Source organism: Odocoileus virginianus, chromosome 17, assembly GCF_023699985.2.
Source record: "Odocoileus virginianus isolate 20LAN1187 ecotype Illinois chromosome 17, Ovbor_1.2, whole genome shotgun sequence".
Taxonomy (NCBI): Eukaryota; Metazoa; Chordata; class Mammalia; order Artiodactyla; family Cervidae; genus Odocoileus; species Odocoileus virginianus.
Window position 1 is genome coordinate 48602276 of NC_069690.1, and position 19596 is coordinate 48621871.

The 19596-nt window shown below is 37.8% G+C and overlaps 1 protein-coding gene across 1 annotated transcript; it reads left to right on the forward strand.

The window, feature by feature from the left end:
• Positions 1-740: 740 nt before the first annotated feature.
• NOL11 (nucleolar protein 11) lies at positions 741-19243 on the forward strand. Its single transcript, XM_020907268.2, has 18 exons — positions 741-931; positions 5040-5153; positions 5262-5318; positions 6475-6623; positions 8154-8211; positions 8525-8669; positions 10016-10204; positions 11566-11642; positions 12956-13079; positions 13581-13669; positions 14147-14221; positions 14667-14851; positions 14968-15093; positions 15373-15603; positions 16051-16129; positions 16866-16958; positions 18574-18681; positions 18834-19243. Exons 1-18 carry the CDS (start codon positions 791-793, stop codon positions 18948-18950), a joined length of 2157 nt encoding a protein of 718 aa, XP_020762927.2. The 5' UTR covers positions 741-790; the 3' UTR covers positions 18951-19243.
• Positions 19244-19596: the final 353 nt, after the last annotated feature.

Genomic DNA, 19596 nt, shown 5'->3' on the forward strand with positions numbered 1-19596 from the left:
GCCAGTTGGGGAAGAATGCTGTCGCCTTAAGAGAAACTGGATTGTTCTCCAGCCTGGCTCTTTATGTTTGATGTTGAAAGCCTCCACAAGCACCGATTGTTCTCTCTGTTTCAGGGATTCCCAGGTGGCGCAGTGGTAAAGCACTTGCTTGCAAATACAGGAGTGGTATAGAGACACGGGTTTGATCCCTGGGTCAGGAAGATTCCCCTGGAGGAGGAAATGGCAACCCACTCCAGTATTCTTGTCTGGAATGTTCCACGTGCAGGAGCCTGGGTCACAAAAAAGTGGGATACACTGAGCACGACCCCATGGCACGTTAGCCATAGTTAATCTGCACAGAAAAATGTTTTTCTTTTCAGACAGTGTTCCATGAAGCCGTGGTAGGAATTTCTAAAGCGTTCACTTCCACTAAAAAGATCTACTTTATTTATATTCTGCACTTGCCACGCCTACCCTTAAGTCCCTCAAGCACAAAGTAGCACAAGGCGCTGCGGCTTAAGTTCCTAACAGGTAAGATGTCCCTCTCCCGCCCGGCGTTCCCATTTCAGAGCACTACATCCGGGACTCGGCAGAGTGGCCTGGGAGGCGGAGCCTTCACGCAAACTCCAAGCCCCGCCTACACGACGCCATTCGCGGCGCCGCTAGCGATCTCTGCCCGGCAGAGGTCGCAGGCTCTGCGAACAGGTATCCCAGTTTCCGAGTGCTAGATCCAGCCGGCCTCCTAGTTCTCGCGAGAGAAAGCGCGAAGCCTGCCGGGAGGAACGCTAGGCCGTCCGTAAGTTGGGCCAAAATGGCAGACCTGGAGGAAGGGTTCACGTTGACTGCGGTACCCCTGGGTTCCGGGCCTGACGGACCCCTCGGAGTGGAGCAGAGCGACAAAACCGACCAGTTTCTAGTGACGGACAGCGGCAGGACCGTTATCCTCTATAAGGTGAGAGCATTAGGATCGGAGTGCCTCCGCTGCCGTCTCGTTCCTTTCTGAGCTCTGAGCCCGAACCTCGGATTTCTCACAACTTCAGAAAGAGCTCGTGCAGCGGACTTACCGGAGAGCCGCCGTGGCCTCTTCGGGACGCTGAATGAGGTCTAGAACTTGACTGGGTTGTTTTCTCTGAGAGAGAGGCGTGTTTCCGAGTTGCAGGCGGCAGAGCGTTTAGGTGCACGTGGGCTAGACTCGGAAAGGAAACCTGTCTTTTCGAATCTCCCGGAGATAGCCTTGCTAAGATCCCTTTCTGGGGCCTCTGTCACCCCAGGTGTCCGCTGAAGGGTTGAACAGAGATTGGTTGGTTGGGAGAAGATGTCACTGCCAGAATAATGGTTTAGCGGTGTATTCCTACACTTCTTGCCCGCTCATGAGGGAGAAAAGTTTTGTCGGTGTTTTGTTTTGGTTTTTTGCTTTGGGGGCAGTTTAGTGGGATCCTGATTCTGAAGGACACGTCGGTTGCCACCTATGGTTCATCCTGTGAATTCTGGGTTACTTTCCTTGAAGTCTACACTCTCCGCCCCCTTTTCAGCCTAGCCCAGGCAGTCCTCGACCCCTGGGCCACAGACTGGTTGAGGGCCGGTTGAGAACCAGATTGCATTGCAGGAGGTGAGCCAGCAGGCAAAGCTTCATCTGTATTTACAACTGGTTCCGATCACTGGCATTCCTGCCTGAGCTCTGCTTCCTGTCACATCAGTGGTGGCATTAGATTGTCAAAGGAGCTTGAACTGTGCATGCCGGGGATCTGGTTGCACCCTCCTTATGAGAATCATCCCGAAACTATCCCCTACTCCTGTCTGTGGAATAACCATCTTTCATGAAACCAGTCCCTGATGCCAAAAAGGCTGTAAAGTGCTGGCCTAGGTTGCTAAAGCACACCTAAACTTTGCCTTTAGTGGTCATGTAGAAAGTAATTGTGTTTATGTGAGTTTCTGAACATAGTTTTCTCTGTCTTTAAGAAGCTCGCTATCTCAACATTGCTAATTATCAGAGGAAGGCAAACCAAAACCACTAATGAGATACCACCTGACAGAATGGTTGTCATCAAAAAGAACACAGTAAATGTTGGCGAGGATGTGGAGAAAAAAGAACCCTTGTACCCGAGGAATGTAAATTAACACAAACAGTATGGAGAGTTCTCATAAAACTAAAAGTTTTGATGTCATTCATTCGTTCAGTCATGTCTGTTTGCGACCCCATGGACTGCAGCACACCAGGCTTCCCTGTCCTTCACAATCTCCTGAAGCTTGCTCAAACTCATGTCCGTTGAGTCAGTGATGCCGTTCATCCACCTTTGTCCTCTGTCATCCCCTTCTCCTCCTGCATTCAATCTTTTCCAGCATCAGGGTCTTTTCTAATGAGTTGGCTCTTAGCATCAGGTGGCCAACGTATTGGAGTTTCAGCTTCAGCATCAGTCCTTCCAATGAATATTCAGGGTTGATTTCCTTCAGGATTGACTGGTTTGATCTCCTTGACCAAGGGACTGTCAAAAGCTTTCTCCAATATCACAGTTCAAAAGCATCAATTCTTCTGCACTTAGCTGTCTTTATGGCCCAATTCTCACATCCATACGTGACTACTGGAAAAAACATAGCTTTGACCATATGAACTTTGTCAGCAGAATAATGTCTGTGCTTTTTATTATGCTGTCTAGGTTGGTCATAGCTTTTCTTCAAGGAGCAAGTGTCTTTTAATTTCATGGCTGCAGTCACTGGTTGCAGTCACCCTCTGCAGTGATTTTGAAGCCCAAGAAAATAAAATCTGTCACTGTTCCCATTGTTTCCCATCTATTTGCCATGAAGTGATGGGACTGAATGCCATGATCTTCATTTTTGAATGATCAACATTCATTTTTGAATGTTGAGTTTTAAGCCATCTTTTTCACTCTCCTTTTTCTCTTTCATCAAGAGGCTCTTTAGTTCCTCTTTGCTTTCTGCCATAAGAATGGTGTCATCTGCATATCTGAGGTTATTGATATTTCTCCCAGCAATCCTAATTCCAGTTTGGCTTGATCCAGCCCAGCATTCTTCATGATGTACTCAGCATATAAGTTAAATAAGCAGGGTGACAAAATATAGCCTTGACATGCTCCTTTCCCAATTTGGAACCAGTCTGTTGTCCCACGTCCAGTTCGAACTGTTGCTTCTTGACTGGCATACAGGTTTCTCAGGAGGCAGGTAAGGTGGTCTTGGTATTCCCATCTCTTGAAGAATTTTCCATTTTGTTGTGGTCCACAGTCAAAGGCTTTGGTGTAGTCAGTGAAGCAGAAATAGATGTTTTTCTGGAACTCTCTTGCTTTTTCGATGGTCCAGCGGATGTTGGCAATTTGGTCTCTGGTACCTTTGCCTTTTCTAAATCCAGTTTGAATCTGGGAGTTCTCAGTTCATGTACTGTTGAAGCCTAGCTTGGAGAATTTTGAGCATTACTTTGCTAGCATGTGAAATGAGTGCAGTTGTGTGGTAGTTTGAACATTTTTTGGCATTGCCCTTCTTTGGGATTGGAATGACAACCTTTTCCAATCCTGTGGCCACTGCTGTTTTTTCCAAATTTGCTGGAAATTTCTCAAAAAAAACAGTATGGAAATTCCTCAAAAAAACTAAAAAATAGAATAGCTATATGACCCAGCAGTTTCACCCCTGGCTATTTATCTAAAAAACCCCCAAAACACTAATATAAAAAGATACATGCACAGCAGCAGCATTTTTACAATTGCCAAAATAAGGAAACATCCTCAGGGTCCATAAACAGATGAATGGATAAAGAAGTGTATTTATACATACGTACACACACAGTGGAATAATGTTCAGTCATAAAAAATGATATTTTGCCATTTGTAGCCAAAAAACAGGTTCCTCTGTCCATAGGATTCTCCAGGCAAGAATACTAAAGTGCGTTGTGTGCCCTTCTGCAGGGAATCTTCCCAACCCAAGGATGGAACCTGTGTCTCTTACGTCTCCTACCTTGGCAGGTGGATTCTTTACCCACTAGCCCCACTTGGGAAGCCCAGCACGTAGCAATGTGGATGGACTTGGGGGGCATTTTATTAAGTGAAATAAGTCAGACAGAGAAAGGCAAATGCAATCTGGTAGCACTAGGTACTACAACAAACTAGTGATGATAACAAAAAGAAGCAGAGAGAACAAACGAGAGGTTACCACTGGGGAGAGAGAAGGGAGGAGGGGCAAAATAGGGGTGGGGGAGTAAGAGATAAAGCTATTATGTATAAAATAAACTGCAGGGATATATTGTACAACATGGGAAATACAGCCAGTGTTTTATAATAACTGTCAGTGGAGTACAGTCTTTAAATTGCTAATCACTATGTTGTACACTTGTAACTTATATTGTGCAGCAATTATACGTCAATTTAAAAAGAAAGCTAGCTGCCTGCTTTGAAGTTTGAGGAACAGGTTGCCAATGGTTCCCTGTATTGTTTTTTTGATGCTTCTGTTGATACCATTGGTTTTTACCTGGCTGTCAAGGGGATCTTTTGCAGTTTTTGCATAGGAGTGGAGTGGCTGATTGGAATTGGCATTATTTCAGCTATCCTTACTTTGTTTCTCATCCCTCTGTTCCAAGAACACAATGGAATCAAGTTTTTTTTAATGTACTAATATTGCTCATTATCAAAGTGTGTTGTTACTAATTTTGCATTTTGGAAACTAATATTTTCAATTTAACAATTTTTTTAAAGTGTGATAAAATACACATAAATTTAATATCTTAATGACTGTAAGTGTACAGTTCAGGTTATTAAGTACATGCATTCACATTTTTGTACAGTTGTCATTACTATCGGTCTCCAGAACTCTTCATCTGACAACTGAAACTCTGTACCCATTAAACTCCCATTAAATTCCCAATTCCCCCAACCTCAGACAACTATCATTCTACTTTCTGTTTCAGGTGGAATCCAGATAGTATTTGTCTTCTTATTTTTTAACTTAGGAGCTTTATTAAATGCATCATTTTAATGATTTCTTCTTTTGTTTCTATTGTAAATTTAGTTGCTTTAAAATCTGAAGCTGACTTTTTAAATATCGTGTGTTCATTTCATTAGGTTTCTGATCAGAAACCCTTGGGGAGCTGGTCAGTGAAACAAGGGCAAATTATAACATGTCCAGCTGTATGCAACTTTCAAACTGGCGAGTATATTGTTGTACATGATAATAAGGTGAGTTTTCAAAACTACATATATAAAGAAATATTGATTTATTCACCATTCATGTTGTATGTAAATGGATATTGGAATGCTTTTTTAAGTTGTATGTTTTAATTTAAGGTCTTGAGAATATGGAATAATGAAGATGTCAACCTGGATAAAGTATTTAAAGCTACAGTAAGTCTTTGGATCCAACATACTTATTTAGTTTATTGGTGAGGTGGAATTATTTGTAATGTGGCAGTTATTAATCTTAAAAGGTCTGTGAACATGACATGAACGTTATAATCAGTTTTTCATTCTAGTTATTGTACAGTATATCTTGGTAAAATGTCTCAATTTATGAGTATGTTAGAAAATGCTATATGTTATTTTCATGTGATATTGAAGTAATTTAAATAATTAATGAATGACACATTTATAGTTATTTCCATGCACTTAAATGTTTGTGGTGTGTCCCTTGCAAGAACAAGTAAACTTGCTTGTTCCCTTTCTTGAAATAGGTGGGACAGACTCTGCAAGCTGCATGCAGTTGTACATTTTAAGAGTGGCACATAATGAAATGAAAAGGCAGCATGGTCAACTAACTGTGCCTTTTCTCCCAATGACCCTTAAGTATGTTAATTAACTTTTTCTTATAAAATGAAGATCTTAAACTATGTTAGTCTCAAAAGCTTATTCTGGTTTTAAGTGTCTAATTCTCAATATAATTGGCACATTTTAGAAGTGGTTCACAGTGGAGCTGATACCGTTATAATGGCAGTTGTCACCTGGACCCTTGAAACTTCTAGCTAGCTACATGTGCTGCCTCTTGGCTCCAGTCTTTTTGTTTACCCTGCAATAACATGATCCTGAATTTTACACAACTTTTTTTTTTTTTTAATCCCACGTATGGTGTCTTGGGCTTGCAGGTCAGTTTTTTACATAGTGCGTGTATTTATGTATGGCATCTGTCTTTTTCTAACACCAGAACCACTTATACCTCTGCATTAATGATTTGGTTCGTACTTCTCTTTGCCTCCAATTTTGAGAGACCCAGCTTTTGGCCTAACCTCCAGTATTTATAATGGAAAGATAAACCAAAAATGAATACAAGTGATTACTTATCGGGGGGAGCAGGGGAGAGACTAGAGAGTATGGGAACAAAAGTTAGACTTCTAAATGTACTTTATGTTGTAGACTTGACTTTGGAACTGTACATAATTATTAAACAAAAGTGAATCAAAATGAGAATAAATCAGTATCTTAAAGATAAGCCTTCTCTGACTGTCCTTATTCTCTTAGGTGACAGCTACATTATAATAAAAATTTAAATGTTTTTATGTTCTTCTAGTTGTCGGCTGAGGTGTATAGAATACATTCAATACAGGGAACAGAACCCTTGGTGCTGTTCAGGGAAGGTGCGGTTCGTGGTTTAGAAGCTTTGCTTGCTGAGCCCCAGCAGAAAATTGAAACTGTTATCTCTGATGAAGAAGTGATTAAGTAAGTTCCAATACTTATAATTTTTACCAAAAGAAAATGCACTCTGGGGATTAAGAACTTGCTAAAAACCATCTGTAGAACCTTAGCCAAAATGACATCCTCCAAAAGCCTTTGGTGTGATAGTGATTGAGGAATCTCAAGCCAAAGGAGTCCTGTCCTAATGACACAACTGGTCAGTCAGTTACTTGAACATGAAGTGAGTAATCCCACAAGATTGGAATCTTCTGTCATATAGCCCTGACTGCAAGGTCAGAATCCTTTCCCTTGAAGAAATATGCAGCTTGTTGTTAGTGGAATCACGATAGTGCTTTGGAACCTCCGCTTTTCCCAATTCTGGGATAAAACTGGGAAAATGACTCACTCAAATGATAGAAGGAAATGTCCTGATTTCATATCTTTCCACTCCCCATTCTTTCATCACATTTCTTGTTTAATTAACTTGTTGCCCCTCCAGGTGCACCTGATACAAACTAAATATCTAAAAGTACAAGCAAAGACTTGTACGTGGTCAGTGAACGGTGTGGATCCTGACCAGTTTTATATATATATACATATATGTATATTTTTTAAGTCGCTCAGTCATGTCCAGCTCTTTGTGACCCCATGGACTGTCCATGGAATTCTCTAGGCCAGCATACTGGGGTGAGTAGCCTTTCTCTTCTCCAGGGGATCTTCCCAACCCAGGGATGGAACCCAGGTCTCCCACATTGCAGGTGGATTCTTTACCAGCTGAGCCACAAGGGAAGCCCAAGAGTACTGGAGTGGGTAGCCTATCCCTTCTCCAGTAGATCTTCCCGACCCAGGAATCGAACCAGGGTCTCCTGCATTGCAAGTAGATTCTTTACCAACTGAGCTATCAGGGAATCTTAGACCTAATGAATGCCTCTGAAGTGTCAGCAACTGTATTTGGAGGAAATCTTTAGGGGAAAAGATACAGGTGAAAGGAATTATCTGGTGGTCCAGTGGTTAGGACTCCATGCTTTCACTGCTGTGGCCCGGGTTCAATCCTTGTTGGGTAAATTAAGTTCCCACAAGGCTTGCAGCACAGCCCCCCCAAAAAAAGATACAGGTAGAGAATCTGGGTTCTAGTCCCCACTTTGCAGGAGATGGTTGTGCAGCTTTGGTTTCATGCTCTTACCCTCCCTGTGCTTCAGTTCCCACTGTCACTTGAAAACGGCAGGTGAGATGCTCATATTTTCCTGAGAACACCAGTCCTCAAAATGACCCTGAAGAAACGAGACAGGTCAAAAAAGTCTGAGAAAACATTGCATCTGGTCTCATACACCTTTAGTTCATGCTATTATCTTTAAAGCTCTGGGAGCATTGGCAACTTGTATTTAATCCAGGGATGATTAACAGAGGAATGCCTCAATGTGTTCCTGTGGTAGATGTTTTGAAGCACCGAATTAAGTGTATTCTGCTTTCTCTCTGGCTCCGGAAACTATTTAATAAAAAAGAAATCTCTTACATTTAGATGAAGATGTGTTTCTCAACTGGTGATTTGGCATTTTATAATTTTTCTTTTTTTAGGTGGACAAAGTTTTTCATGGTATTTAGGCATCCTGTGCTAATTTTCATTACAGAAAAAGTAAGTGGTATCTTTCATTCCTGGCTCATTTTGTGACATTTCAGAATATGAGTTTTAAAACTAAAATTTGACTTCGGTATTTCTTTCAGAAGACTTTGATATCTTTAAAGTACTAAAAAGCCTGTAGTGATAATTATTTCTATGCCTGAATTAAACATGTTTATATTATAATGTCTAAGATTTAGTTGGACAAGAGGTTTTTAAGCATTCATTAAAGTAATTACAGTGGGACAACAACTGGTCTCAACATTTAAATATAGTTGGTAAAAATGGGAAATTTTTAAAATAAAATAACCCTTTTTTTTTTTTGCAGCATGGAAACTACTTTGCTTATGTACAAAAATTTAACTCACGTATCCTAAGCAAATACACGCTTTTACTTGGTCAAGAAGAAAAATGTATTATACAGAGTTTTAGTACATCTGTAGGTCGGAAATTCATCTCTCTAATGTCATTGAGTAAGTATTTCTTTAACCTTTCAGAGTTTATAAATAAAAGTATTTTATAGGATAATATTTTTCTTGTAAAGTCATTGGATTTTAAGGTTTTCTATTGCAGTACTTGCCTTTCTGTGCTTTTTAACAAGCATTTATGCCCTCACTTTTTGCATTTTGCCATGTGCAGTCATAGTCCTCTGCAAGTCAGTAGTTCTCTGCAGGTAATTTTTATGTCTTAAAATTTATCATAAGCAATAAGTAATAAAACACCAGTGAAAAGGGGTAAATCACTTTTTATGGTAAGTCCAAGTTTTTTGATACATTGTAATTAATACCTAAGGTTGGTCCTCCCATTTTCTCTTTTCCCACCTTAAGATACAGTGTGCCCGTCTCTGAACAGTGATCCAGACAAGAGGACGCTAACAGCAGTACTGGACTCAGCCTGCATTTACAGTTTTTGTTGTTGTTTTTATTGCTTTGGAATTTACCTTTACCTAATCCTCTACAGTTTAATCTCAAGTCTCTGTATCTAGGGGGGAAATACCTTTGCAGTAATTCTCTCCCCCTCATCCTTCCTGGCTCCTTTGGAAGTTGATCTGAGAAGGTTAGGGGAGGAAGAAAGAAAAGCATTGTTTAGGGAGCGTTTCCTGTTACCACAATTTCAGATCTTTGTCAGGTTTCTCAGTGTGCAGGTTTTTACAGTGGCTGTTAAGAAAAAGGCTCCTATCATTTATCATGTCTAAAGGATCGTTGGAATCTACTTACTAACTTTGCTTAAGAGGGACAGGTTTTCTTAAAGTTTGGCTTATAGGACATATTTATTGTTGAACAGAAGTTTGTGACTTATGTTTCAAGTTTTGAACATTTAAGTAAAGGAGTCTGAACCAAAGGGTCATAAAATCTTCATAAAACATAGCTAGAACCATGTGAAATCACCAACAGTTGACCTGCAAAACCCAGCCAGTTTTATAGGGTTTTCAGGGTGATGGAGTAATAAGAAATGTAATGTCTAGACCAGAATGCTAATTAATTTCTAATAAGAGATGTAGCCATTTACTGACTGGATTGTCTATATTCGTGGCTGTCTCCTCATATTTTAAGTTATTAAAGATACTTAAAATTTTCATATCAGGGTATTATGCCATTTCTTAGTGAGATTTTTAATATTTCTTCCCCCTCAACTTTAAGTTTGTAGTATAGTCTTTATAAAAAACTGTAGAGTAATGCAGTTGTTACATTTGTTTATTTTTCTGGTTAAATCCTCTGTCAAATTGGTAGAATCTTATAAACAACTTAGTACATTTAGTTATAATAGGTATAGAACTATCCTTATCCAATAGTGAGCAATAAATACTTGTTTTCAACAGGCTCTGATGGATGTGTATATGAAACCTTGATACCAATACATCCGAGTGAACCAGAAAAAAATCAGAGGTTAGTTCAGTCACAGTTGCTCAAGTCTGTGGTGTCTGGCAATGCTCGAAATGGTGTTGCACTCACCATCCTGGATCAAGATCACATAGCAGTCCTGGGAGCACCACTGCCAGCTTCTAAGGGTAACTGAAATTCAATCAGTTAAGAAGTCCTTTGGATTTTTTCCAACAAAGTATACCTTTTAGTCTCCTCTTTCTTTTTCATTTATTTATTACCACCCCAAATCATTCTGTTTCACACTGTAGCCTCTTAATTCTTGAATAGGTCTTTGACTTCATCTTACCTTGATCAATCTCTCTAAAACATTACGTGTCTATTCATTACGTGAATAGACATTTTTCCAAAGAAGAAATGCAGATAGCCAGTATGCACATGAAAAGATGCTCAGCATAGCTATCATCAGGAAATGCAAACCAAAATCGCAGTGAAATACTGCCTCAGACCTGTCATCAAATAACACATGTTGGCAAGGATGTGGAGAAAAGGGAAGCCTCGTATTCTGTTTGTAAGAATGTAAATTGATGCAGCCACTGTGGAAAACAGTACAGGATTTCTCAAAAGAGCTAAAAGTAGAACAACCATATGACCCAGCAATTCCACTCCTAGGTATATATCCAAAAAAACAAAAACTAGTTCAGAAAAAAACTTGGACCCAAATGTTCATAAAAGCATTATTTACAGTTGCCAAGATACGAAAGCAACCTAAGTGTCTGTCAGCAGGTGAGTAGGTAAAGAAGTGATGTGTGTGTGTATATACGTATATACACATATGCATATGGATATATACACACAATGAACTACTACTCGGCCATTAAAAAGAATGAAAATTTTGCCATTCACAGCAACGTGGATGGACTGGGAGGGCATTAATGAAATAAGTGAGACAAATACTGTATGACATCACTTATATGTGAAATCTAAGAAGTACAACAGACTAGTGAAGATAACAAAGGAAGCAGAGTCACAGATACAGAGAACAAGCTAGTGGTTAGCTGTGGGGAAAGGGGGAGCAGGCAAAATAGGACAGGGGAGTAAGAGGTACACAGTATTACGTATAACATAACCTACAAGAGTATGTTGTACAACATTGGAATATAGCCAGTATTTTATAATAACTAAAATGTGAATCACTATATTGTATACCTGTAACTCATATAATATTGTACAGCAAGTATACTTCAATAGAAAATTAATTAAAAATTAATTAAAAAAATTTTTTTTCTTAGAGCAGTTTAATGTTCACAGCAAAATTGAGAGAAAGATCCATAGATTCCCATATACCCATTCCCTGCACATGTCCACTTCTTACCATGAGATCTCACATCTTTGATTTTCTATCTTCATTACTCATTTTTATACTTAAGAAAGTAAGACTTTTATATTTAACTATAACTTTCTGCCTTCCCCCCACAACCCCACTCCCTGCCCAACATCATATACTTATACTTGGAAAACTTTGGAATTTGTGTGTCTTACCTTATAGAATGCCTCTCTGTATGGAATACAAAATTTCAAACGCTACAGACTTCAAAAGAGTTACCACAAGGGACCAGCGGACAAGTAAGTTTTTTTCACTTTGGCTTTGTGTGTGTGTGTGTGTTTGCTAGGTAAGGGAAGACACCTCCGCAGATCTAAATATTTGTCAGTTTTTGATTAAAATAAATTAAGAAAAAAAAATAAATATTTTCTACCTACAAGATTATACTTAATTTGGCTATTGTTTTAACAGTTTCCTTACATTTGTCACTTTCAAAAGACTAAATTATAAGCTAATTTTAGATCAGGAGAGAGCAATTACCTAGTTAATAAAACTTTTTAATCTCACTTTTGTTTGATCTTTTACCTTCATATTTTGAACTACATCTGAGGGCTATTACTTTGCCTAATAAGTTAGTCTTTTAAATTACATGTTAAACATATCATGGAATTACATAAGAATACTTAAAAGAATTAAAGTTTAAGCTGCCCAGACTAAATTATCTGAGGCAGGGGTCCCTGTCTTTCTTGTCTTCATCGTATCTCCAGCGCCTAACAGGTGCTCAATAAGTGCTCTTTGCCCAGTGAAAGGATAACCACTCAAATCAAGATATAAGATATATGTATATCAAGATACAGGACATTGTTGATCATTGTAATTAGAGGATAAGGAGACTAGATTTCTCAGTGTAGAATGCTAATTTGTATTTAAACAGAATTAGCACTTCATAATTCTGCTGTTCTAACAGACTTCACTTTTTTTTCCAGACTTCACTTTTGATTTCATGTGAGCTTTTTATTCTTATACCTATCTCATTTTTATAACTTTATAATTGAGATCGTGAGATAGAAATAATATTAAATTCTACTTTTTTCTTTTTAGTACATCAAAACAGTTTGCTTATGTTATAGTAGCCTTTGTGAGTATCATGTTAACATATGTGTGGTAGTGACAATATTTATTTTAAACAATTCATTTGTTTTAAATATATGTATTAATCAGATTTTTATGAGTTGAAAGAAAATATTCTTTAAATTATGCTCTATTCACACATGGGCAAAAACAAAAGCTTTGTAAACCTACTTTAATTAATGAATTGAATGTGTGAGATTATTCTAGAAAGTTGCTTACTTTTTTTTTCCCATTTATTTTTATTAGTTGGAGGCTAATTACTTTACAATATGTAGTGGTTTTTGCCATACATTGACGTGAATCAGCCATCGATTTACATGTGTTCCCCATCCCAATCCCCCCTCCCAGTTGCTTACCTTTGCCTTATCCTTTTCTGTCATATTAAGATTCCTTACACCACAAGTTACTATTTTACATTATATGACTCTGTTGAATTAGATCTTAGAAAAAGCATTGCTTACATTTTTGATAACTTTTTTTGTAGCTCTGGTATTATGGGGAAAATCTGTTTATTCTACATGGAAAATTTCTAACTGTAATTCCATACAAGTGTGAAGTTTCATCATTAGCAGGTGCTCTTGGAAAACTCAAACATAGTCAAGATCCAGGTAGGAACTTAAATGTTTTTTTATTAACTAAAGACCATAACTTCTAGTTTGATACGTAGGTTTTCACAGCTATCAGTTTGCATAATCTGTTCTTAGTGTTGAAATTCGCCACTGTTCATTCAGATTTCATTGGTCTAGGAAGCTACGTTGGGAACAGTCCACATTGAAGGTACTGCTGCAGGGTAAAGAGCTGCACTGTGTTTTAAACAGCAGTGTTCTGACTTTAGGGGTAATGGGAAAGTCCTGCAGACAAAATCATTGATGCTTTTTCCTCCCTGGTTTATCAGTAGCCTCATCTGTCAGCTTAATGTTGGTGGGCACATGGCCTTTAGGATATTATGATTTACTAATCTGTTATTGGTAGAATGAAATGGATGATAAAGCCTCTCTTGAATTGTGCTGGAGTGGTTGTTTTTTCAGTGTTCTTTGTTTGATTGATTGGCTGAGTAAATATCAATAGGTCAAAAAATTTCAGAAATTGTGTGTTTTATATTTTCTTAGGTACTCATGCCACACCTCATTTTGTAAACTGGGAAACATCACAGGGATGTGGACTTGGATCTCAGAATTCAGAGCAGTCAAAGAGAATTGTAAGTTTGGTAGTTTAAATAGAAATCTTAGTACAAATGTTAAAAAACAGAAAAGGCTGAATTATTTTAATAATTTATATCTGTACTAGTTTCTTACAGCTTGCTCTTAATGATGGGGTGATTTGAAGCTTGAACCTTAACAGCCCTTATTAAAAAATGACTTGTCTTCTAGTCATTTTTTAGGCATGTGTATAAGACCCAACTGTAAAAACAGACCAGTTTGCAATTAGTAATAATACCTTCCTGAGCACAGTGATTTTATTTTATTTATTAAAAAATGAAAACCTTAAACTCTTCAAGATATTTAAGTTAAAAGTTGAAATAGACCCACTTTTCACTTTACGAAAACTAAACCCTAGAAAAGTTTGTGATTAGAGCAAAAGTGTCCCAGTCTCTTCGGATCCTTTATTTTCTTCTAAATGTCTATTGGATCTTTGTATCATTTTTTGAGATCCTAATCAATTTACTGAATTCCAGTTAAGGAGAAGAAAAGTTGAAGTGAGTGTACAGCCAGAGGTTCCAGCATCCACACAACTCTTAGCAACCATACAGGTAAATTTAAAAATATTAGAAATATGGAAAATCAATTCATGGTTAAAAGAAATGCCAGGTACTTTTTATCTGTCTTCCTTTTGTGATCATCTTTAGAGCTGTGGCTAACATTTGTCTGGTATGTTGAAGTTGTCAGAGTGATATGTTGACTCGCACCAAGCATTTTGTGAGTTTAATGTGATGGTGGTGGCCTCGTATCTCATTCAATTTTGTATTGAATGTTTGTAATTTAGTTTCTTAGAAGTTTTGATTTCTAAATCCTTGTAGTTTTTATTTTTTCTTTGCATTTTGTCTTTGTGCAGTAAATTGTCATATCAATTCCAGTTTCACAAGAATGCATGAATGCTGTTAGTGATTTAAAAAAATGTTGAGCTGGGAACTTTCAAGTACAGAGTGACATTTATTAATTGGTACCATACTAAACTGTTTACTTCTGCCCTTCCAGAAAGATTCAGAAAAACATATTGAAGTAGAACTACGTAAGTTTTTGGCTACTAAGCGGACCCCTGACTTTCATACCATTATTGGGGATGTAGTAACAGGACTTCTGGGAAGATATAAAGCAGAGCCATCATTTTATCCCCGCAACTGTCTGATGCAGCTTGTCCAAACACACGTGCTTTCTTACAGGTAAATATTTCTGTGGTTTTTACAGTTCTGATTTTCATACTCTGAAAAAGCCTTGTAAATTATTTGCAGTTGAGAGTTCCTTAATATATAAAAGTAATTCATGTTTTTGTTCTTAGCCTGTGCCCTGGATTGATGGAGGTTGCCTTAGAAAAGACTGACGTGCAGATCCTACAACTCTGCCTACAGCAGTTCCCTGACATCCCTGAGTCAGTCACCTGTGCTTGCTTAAAAGTTTTCTTGAGGTAAGTTAGAAGCTGATGGTCCTTTTCTTTCATTGCCCCCCCTTTTTTTTTAGCTGCACCACATGGCATGTGGAATCTTAGTTCACCAACCAGGGATGGAATCTGTGCCCCCCTGCAGTGGAAGCATGGCATCCTAACCACTGGGTCCCTACAGAATTCCCTTTCACCGATTTTCTGATCTATTGTATTTTTTTACTTCTAAAACTTTGAAAATGAAAATTTTGCCAGTAAATACAAGTATTGGTAAGAATTATTTCCTGCTTTCAATTAACATGATAGCATTGGTGATGACACTCTTCAAGACACAGATATCAACATGGAGTCAGTTTCTGACTATATGGATCCTGTACAAGATGGGGAAATGGAAGAACAAACTGCATTTCTTCAAAATGGCTTCAATCCTGAGGAAGATAACTGTGACAACTGTGCTGAAAAGTTGAAGGAGAAACCTCAGGCCACAGCAGATGAGAGCACTTCGTGCCCCGTTACACCAAAAAGAGCAGCACTATTGTATCCTTTGAAAGTTTCCCTTGTATTGTCTCTTTCCCAGGGGTGTAATCAATACCAAGCAAAAACTAAGGGGTAGTTAGATAATTTAAGGTGGGTTTTTTTTCTTTCTTTTTTTTCCATTTTTTTTCCAGATTCTGCTTGAAAATGGATTCCATTCAATGTCGTGTTTAAACAACTTACATAAACCTTCTTATTTAAGAAGCTGTACTAAGATGGAAGCTTTGTCAGTTCTAAAAACTAGCGTTCTCAATCAATACCAGTTATTTATAATAGCGAAGCATACGAGATGATCTCTAGTGATGAGAATGTTCAGTGATAGAGCTCTTCTAGAAAAGTAGAACTTTTGTATCCATTTAGAAAAAAATGTCACTGGGGAAGAGAGTTACTCGTAATTTCAATTGAAAAGCCTTTATTTGTTGAAGTAAAATTTCCTTTATTCCTAAGTAGAAATGCAATTCTTCACTCAGCATACAGTGAGACATTTCTTCTGCCTCATTTGAAGGACATCCCAGCACAGCACAGCACTGTGAGTATTCTTCCAGGCCTGTAGGATTTTGTTTCTGTTTTAAACGTTGCTGCTTAACACTACCCAGCTTTTAGAGCATTCAAAAGGTTGTAGAATTCTTTCATCTGAGTAAGAGGTTTCCCAGCCCTCAAGGTGAAAAATTGTGCCTAGGAGACTAGAGTGATCTGGGGGAGGCAGAGTTTGACATGATCCTGGTGCCAAACTGGAAGTCCAGGTTCATCCATCTAAGTTACAGTTGAGTAGAAAATTAAAGGACTTCCCTAGTGGCCCAGGTAGTAAAGAATACGACTGGAATATGGAAGACCTGGGTTCGATCCCAGGGTTGGAAAGATTCCCTGGAGAGGGGAATGGCAATCCACTCCAGTATTCTTGCCTGCAGAATCCCCATGGACAGAGCAGCCCGGCGGGCTACAGTCTGTGGGGTTGCAGAGAGTCGGACACGACTGAACAACTAAGCACAGCACAGAAACTGAAAAGAATTGCCCAGAGGAGTCTCTCTTCTCTCATTATTTGCAAACAAAATAAGCTCTTCACCCACCTCTCCCAAACGAAATGAACTCCTCTTTGATGGCAGAAAGTGCATTCAATTTTGTGTGTGTGTGTCCTTGATGTCTATAGCATATTTGTTTGATGTACAGTTAATTTCAGTAGCCTCTTAAAATTCTTTCCAATCTGTTAGCTTTTTATAGAGAAAAATTTTCTATGAAAGTGATTGTCCTTTTTTCCGTCCGCCCAGCTGTTTCTCCAGTATTTGTATTTCCTTTATCTGAAGTGTAATGAAAATGCTACAATGACTCTTCCTGGAACACACCCTCCAACGCTGAACCAGGTGAGAGAATCTTTTTACTTTGATCTGATGCTGGGAAGAATGATAGATCTTTAGAACTTAAATTTCTGATTCTTTATTGTGACCCTTTCAAGCATTTCCTCACCTTCATTGGGAGAGGGTGATAATAAGTGTCCTCTGAATAATCTACTCCTAGTCCCTCTTAGAGATAAGTAATACTCAAAGTTGCTTTTAATCTAGAAATTTTCTTGTCTTTACACTAATTTATCTTTCTTGTATCTTTCTGACATAAATTGGATCCTAAGGTGCAAGCTGTTCTGCGGTTTGGGTTTTTCATTCAGTACTACACTTTGTGCATTTTCTGGATCAAGCTGTATATACCTGCACACCATTTGATTTTATAGAAAACCTTTATTTGTTAGTGCCCTGTTGATCAGCATTTAAATTGTTAAAGTTTTTTGCTATTATAAATGAACCTTCAGTGAGCATCTTTATATAGATATTCTTACATATGAGAGAACACCTATTGGGTTGATTCTCATTAGTGAAATTACTGGCTAAAGAGTACATGCATTTTTAGTTTTGAACATGCCAGGCTACCTTTCCAAAGTGTGACAAGAGGTACTATGGCCACAAAGCTCTGAGACTTTACTCTTTGCCAATCAATAGGTAACAAATGGGTGTTTTAATTTGCATTTCTTTGGTAATGAGAAAGATAAACCATCAGTTCTTGCCCATTTACACTCCTTTTTGTGTACTGCCTAATCAGATTTTTTGTTTGTTTTTCCATTGCATTTTATGTCTTTTTCATTTTAACGTGTAAATTATTCATTGTATATTGAGATATTCATCTATTTCTGTCAAAGTATTACAAATACTTTTTTCCTATCACTGTCTTTTTACTTTCTTTAATGTAATTTCTCCCATGGATGAGTTTTTAATTTTCATTCTGTTAAAACTGTGGTGCTTTTCCTTTGTGGCTTCTTTTTGGCTATGTCATGCTTAAGGCCCTTCCCACTTTGAGTATAAAAATAGCCACCGTTGTTTTTCCGTAATACATTTATTTTCTTTTTCTGTGTTTAACTCTTTGATACATATAAAATTTATTGTGATGTAGAGGGTATATAGGGGTCCACTTCCCTCCCCGCCCCCGGCAAATGGATAATTGATTTCCTTAATGCTTTTTCACGAGTGATATTTCATGTTAACAACACCGTTTGAAGATGTAGGCTACATAGGATACTTAAGTAAGTGTAAAGTAATTTTATTTTAGTTCTTGGCCGTTCATCTATAATACATGACACTCTATTTTTGCATCATAATGTATGTAATATATTTCAGAATAAATGAGTGGGCTCTTGTTTTATAGCTGCCAGTAGTTAATCAAAAAAATTTTTAAATATGTTCACTCTCCCTTGGATTAAATATCACTGTGGCTTTCTTTTTACTGACTTATCTGATGGAAAAGACACAATTATGCTTATAAAATGGTAAATATGAAAGCATAAAAGAGCCTTTTTAGATTGCTTAGAAATTCCTTCATCTCTAAACTAAAATGTTCAGACTTTTGTAAAGAAAGCTTATTTTTCTTATAACTGCTTGATATAATCATAGACTTTGTAAAATCTTAACTTCCCTTTTCACTGTTTATCTTCAGATTATGGATTGGATATGTCTACTTCTGGATGCTAATTTTACTGTTGTGGTAATGATACCAGAAGCAAAAAGGCTACTGTTAAGTCTTTACAAATTTGTGAAATCCCAGGTATGTAATTATTTTATATATACTGAATTCTGTTTGTAACCAAGAAGCATTATTATTAAAGTTTTTCTTGGAATAGCTCTAAGTAATTGTGGAGGATTTATTTATATGTACAAGTTATGGTAAAAATTTATTTTGGAATTTTTTTTCTTTAGATAAGCATTTGTTCCGAGCTCAACAAGATTGAAGTAAGTTTTCGTGAGCTACAGAAATTAAATCAAGAAAAGAATAATAGAGAATTATACTCAATTGAAGTGCTGGAACTCTTCTGATATTACTAGTTTTCCTTCATAGACATTTTATGAAGCTCTTTTTTGTGGATTCTTCCTACTCAGCCAGGCAAGAGATGTGTTTTTTTTGACTCTCTCTTCGACGACAAGACAAATACATGTGAAAGTACCTAGACCATCACTTACTGATGCTCCTAGGTGGGACTGCAGGCTTCACATGAACCTCTTCTAGATTATGGACATTGGTGGGGTGAGATTCTGAAACTTTTTAAAATACGGAACTGAGCTGCTTTTAAGTAAATTTATTTGTGTATTGATAAAAGTTTAATTTCTTACCACCTGTTTGAATAGTTCTTTTAATAAAAAAAAAAATCACCATTGGAGAAACAGTAATTCTAGGAAAAATATAGTTTTATCAGAGTCAGAAGCTGTCTCGCCTCATCTGCATTCATGACGGAGAGAAGAAGTTTCCATGGACAGGCTGGGGAGGGGCCTTGTACGCACACGCACTTACCTCCTGCCATCTTCTCCAGTTCTTTACCTAGTTGCACCACCTTACATATCTAGGACTTGAACATTATCCCTCAGATTACCTCTGTGATGAGATGCTGATTTTGGTTATATTGAATATTTTGGACTTCCCTGGTGATACAGTGCAGGGGACATGGGTTTGATCCCTGGTGCAGGA

Bases quoted from the DNA above. Each gene is read 5' to 3' on its own strand.
- NOL11 (XM_020907268.2), top strand. From the start codon at position 791: ATGGCAGACCTGGAGGAAGGGTTCACGTTGACTGCGGTACCCCTGGGT. The intron at 8,212-8,524 runs GTAAGTGGTATC...TTTTTTTTGCAG, and splicing joins TAATTTTCATTACAGAAAAA to CATGGAAACTACTTTGCTTA. The intron at 16,959-18,573 runs GTGAGAGAATCT...GTTTATCTTCAG, and splicing joins ACCCTCCAACGCTGAACCAG to ATTATGGATTGGATATGTCT.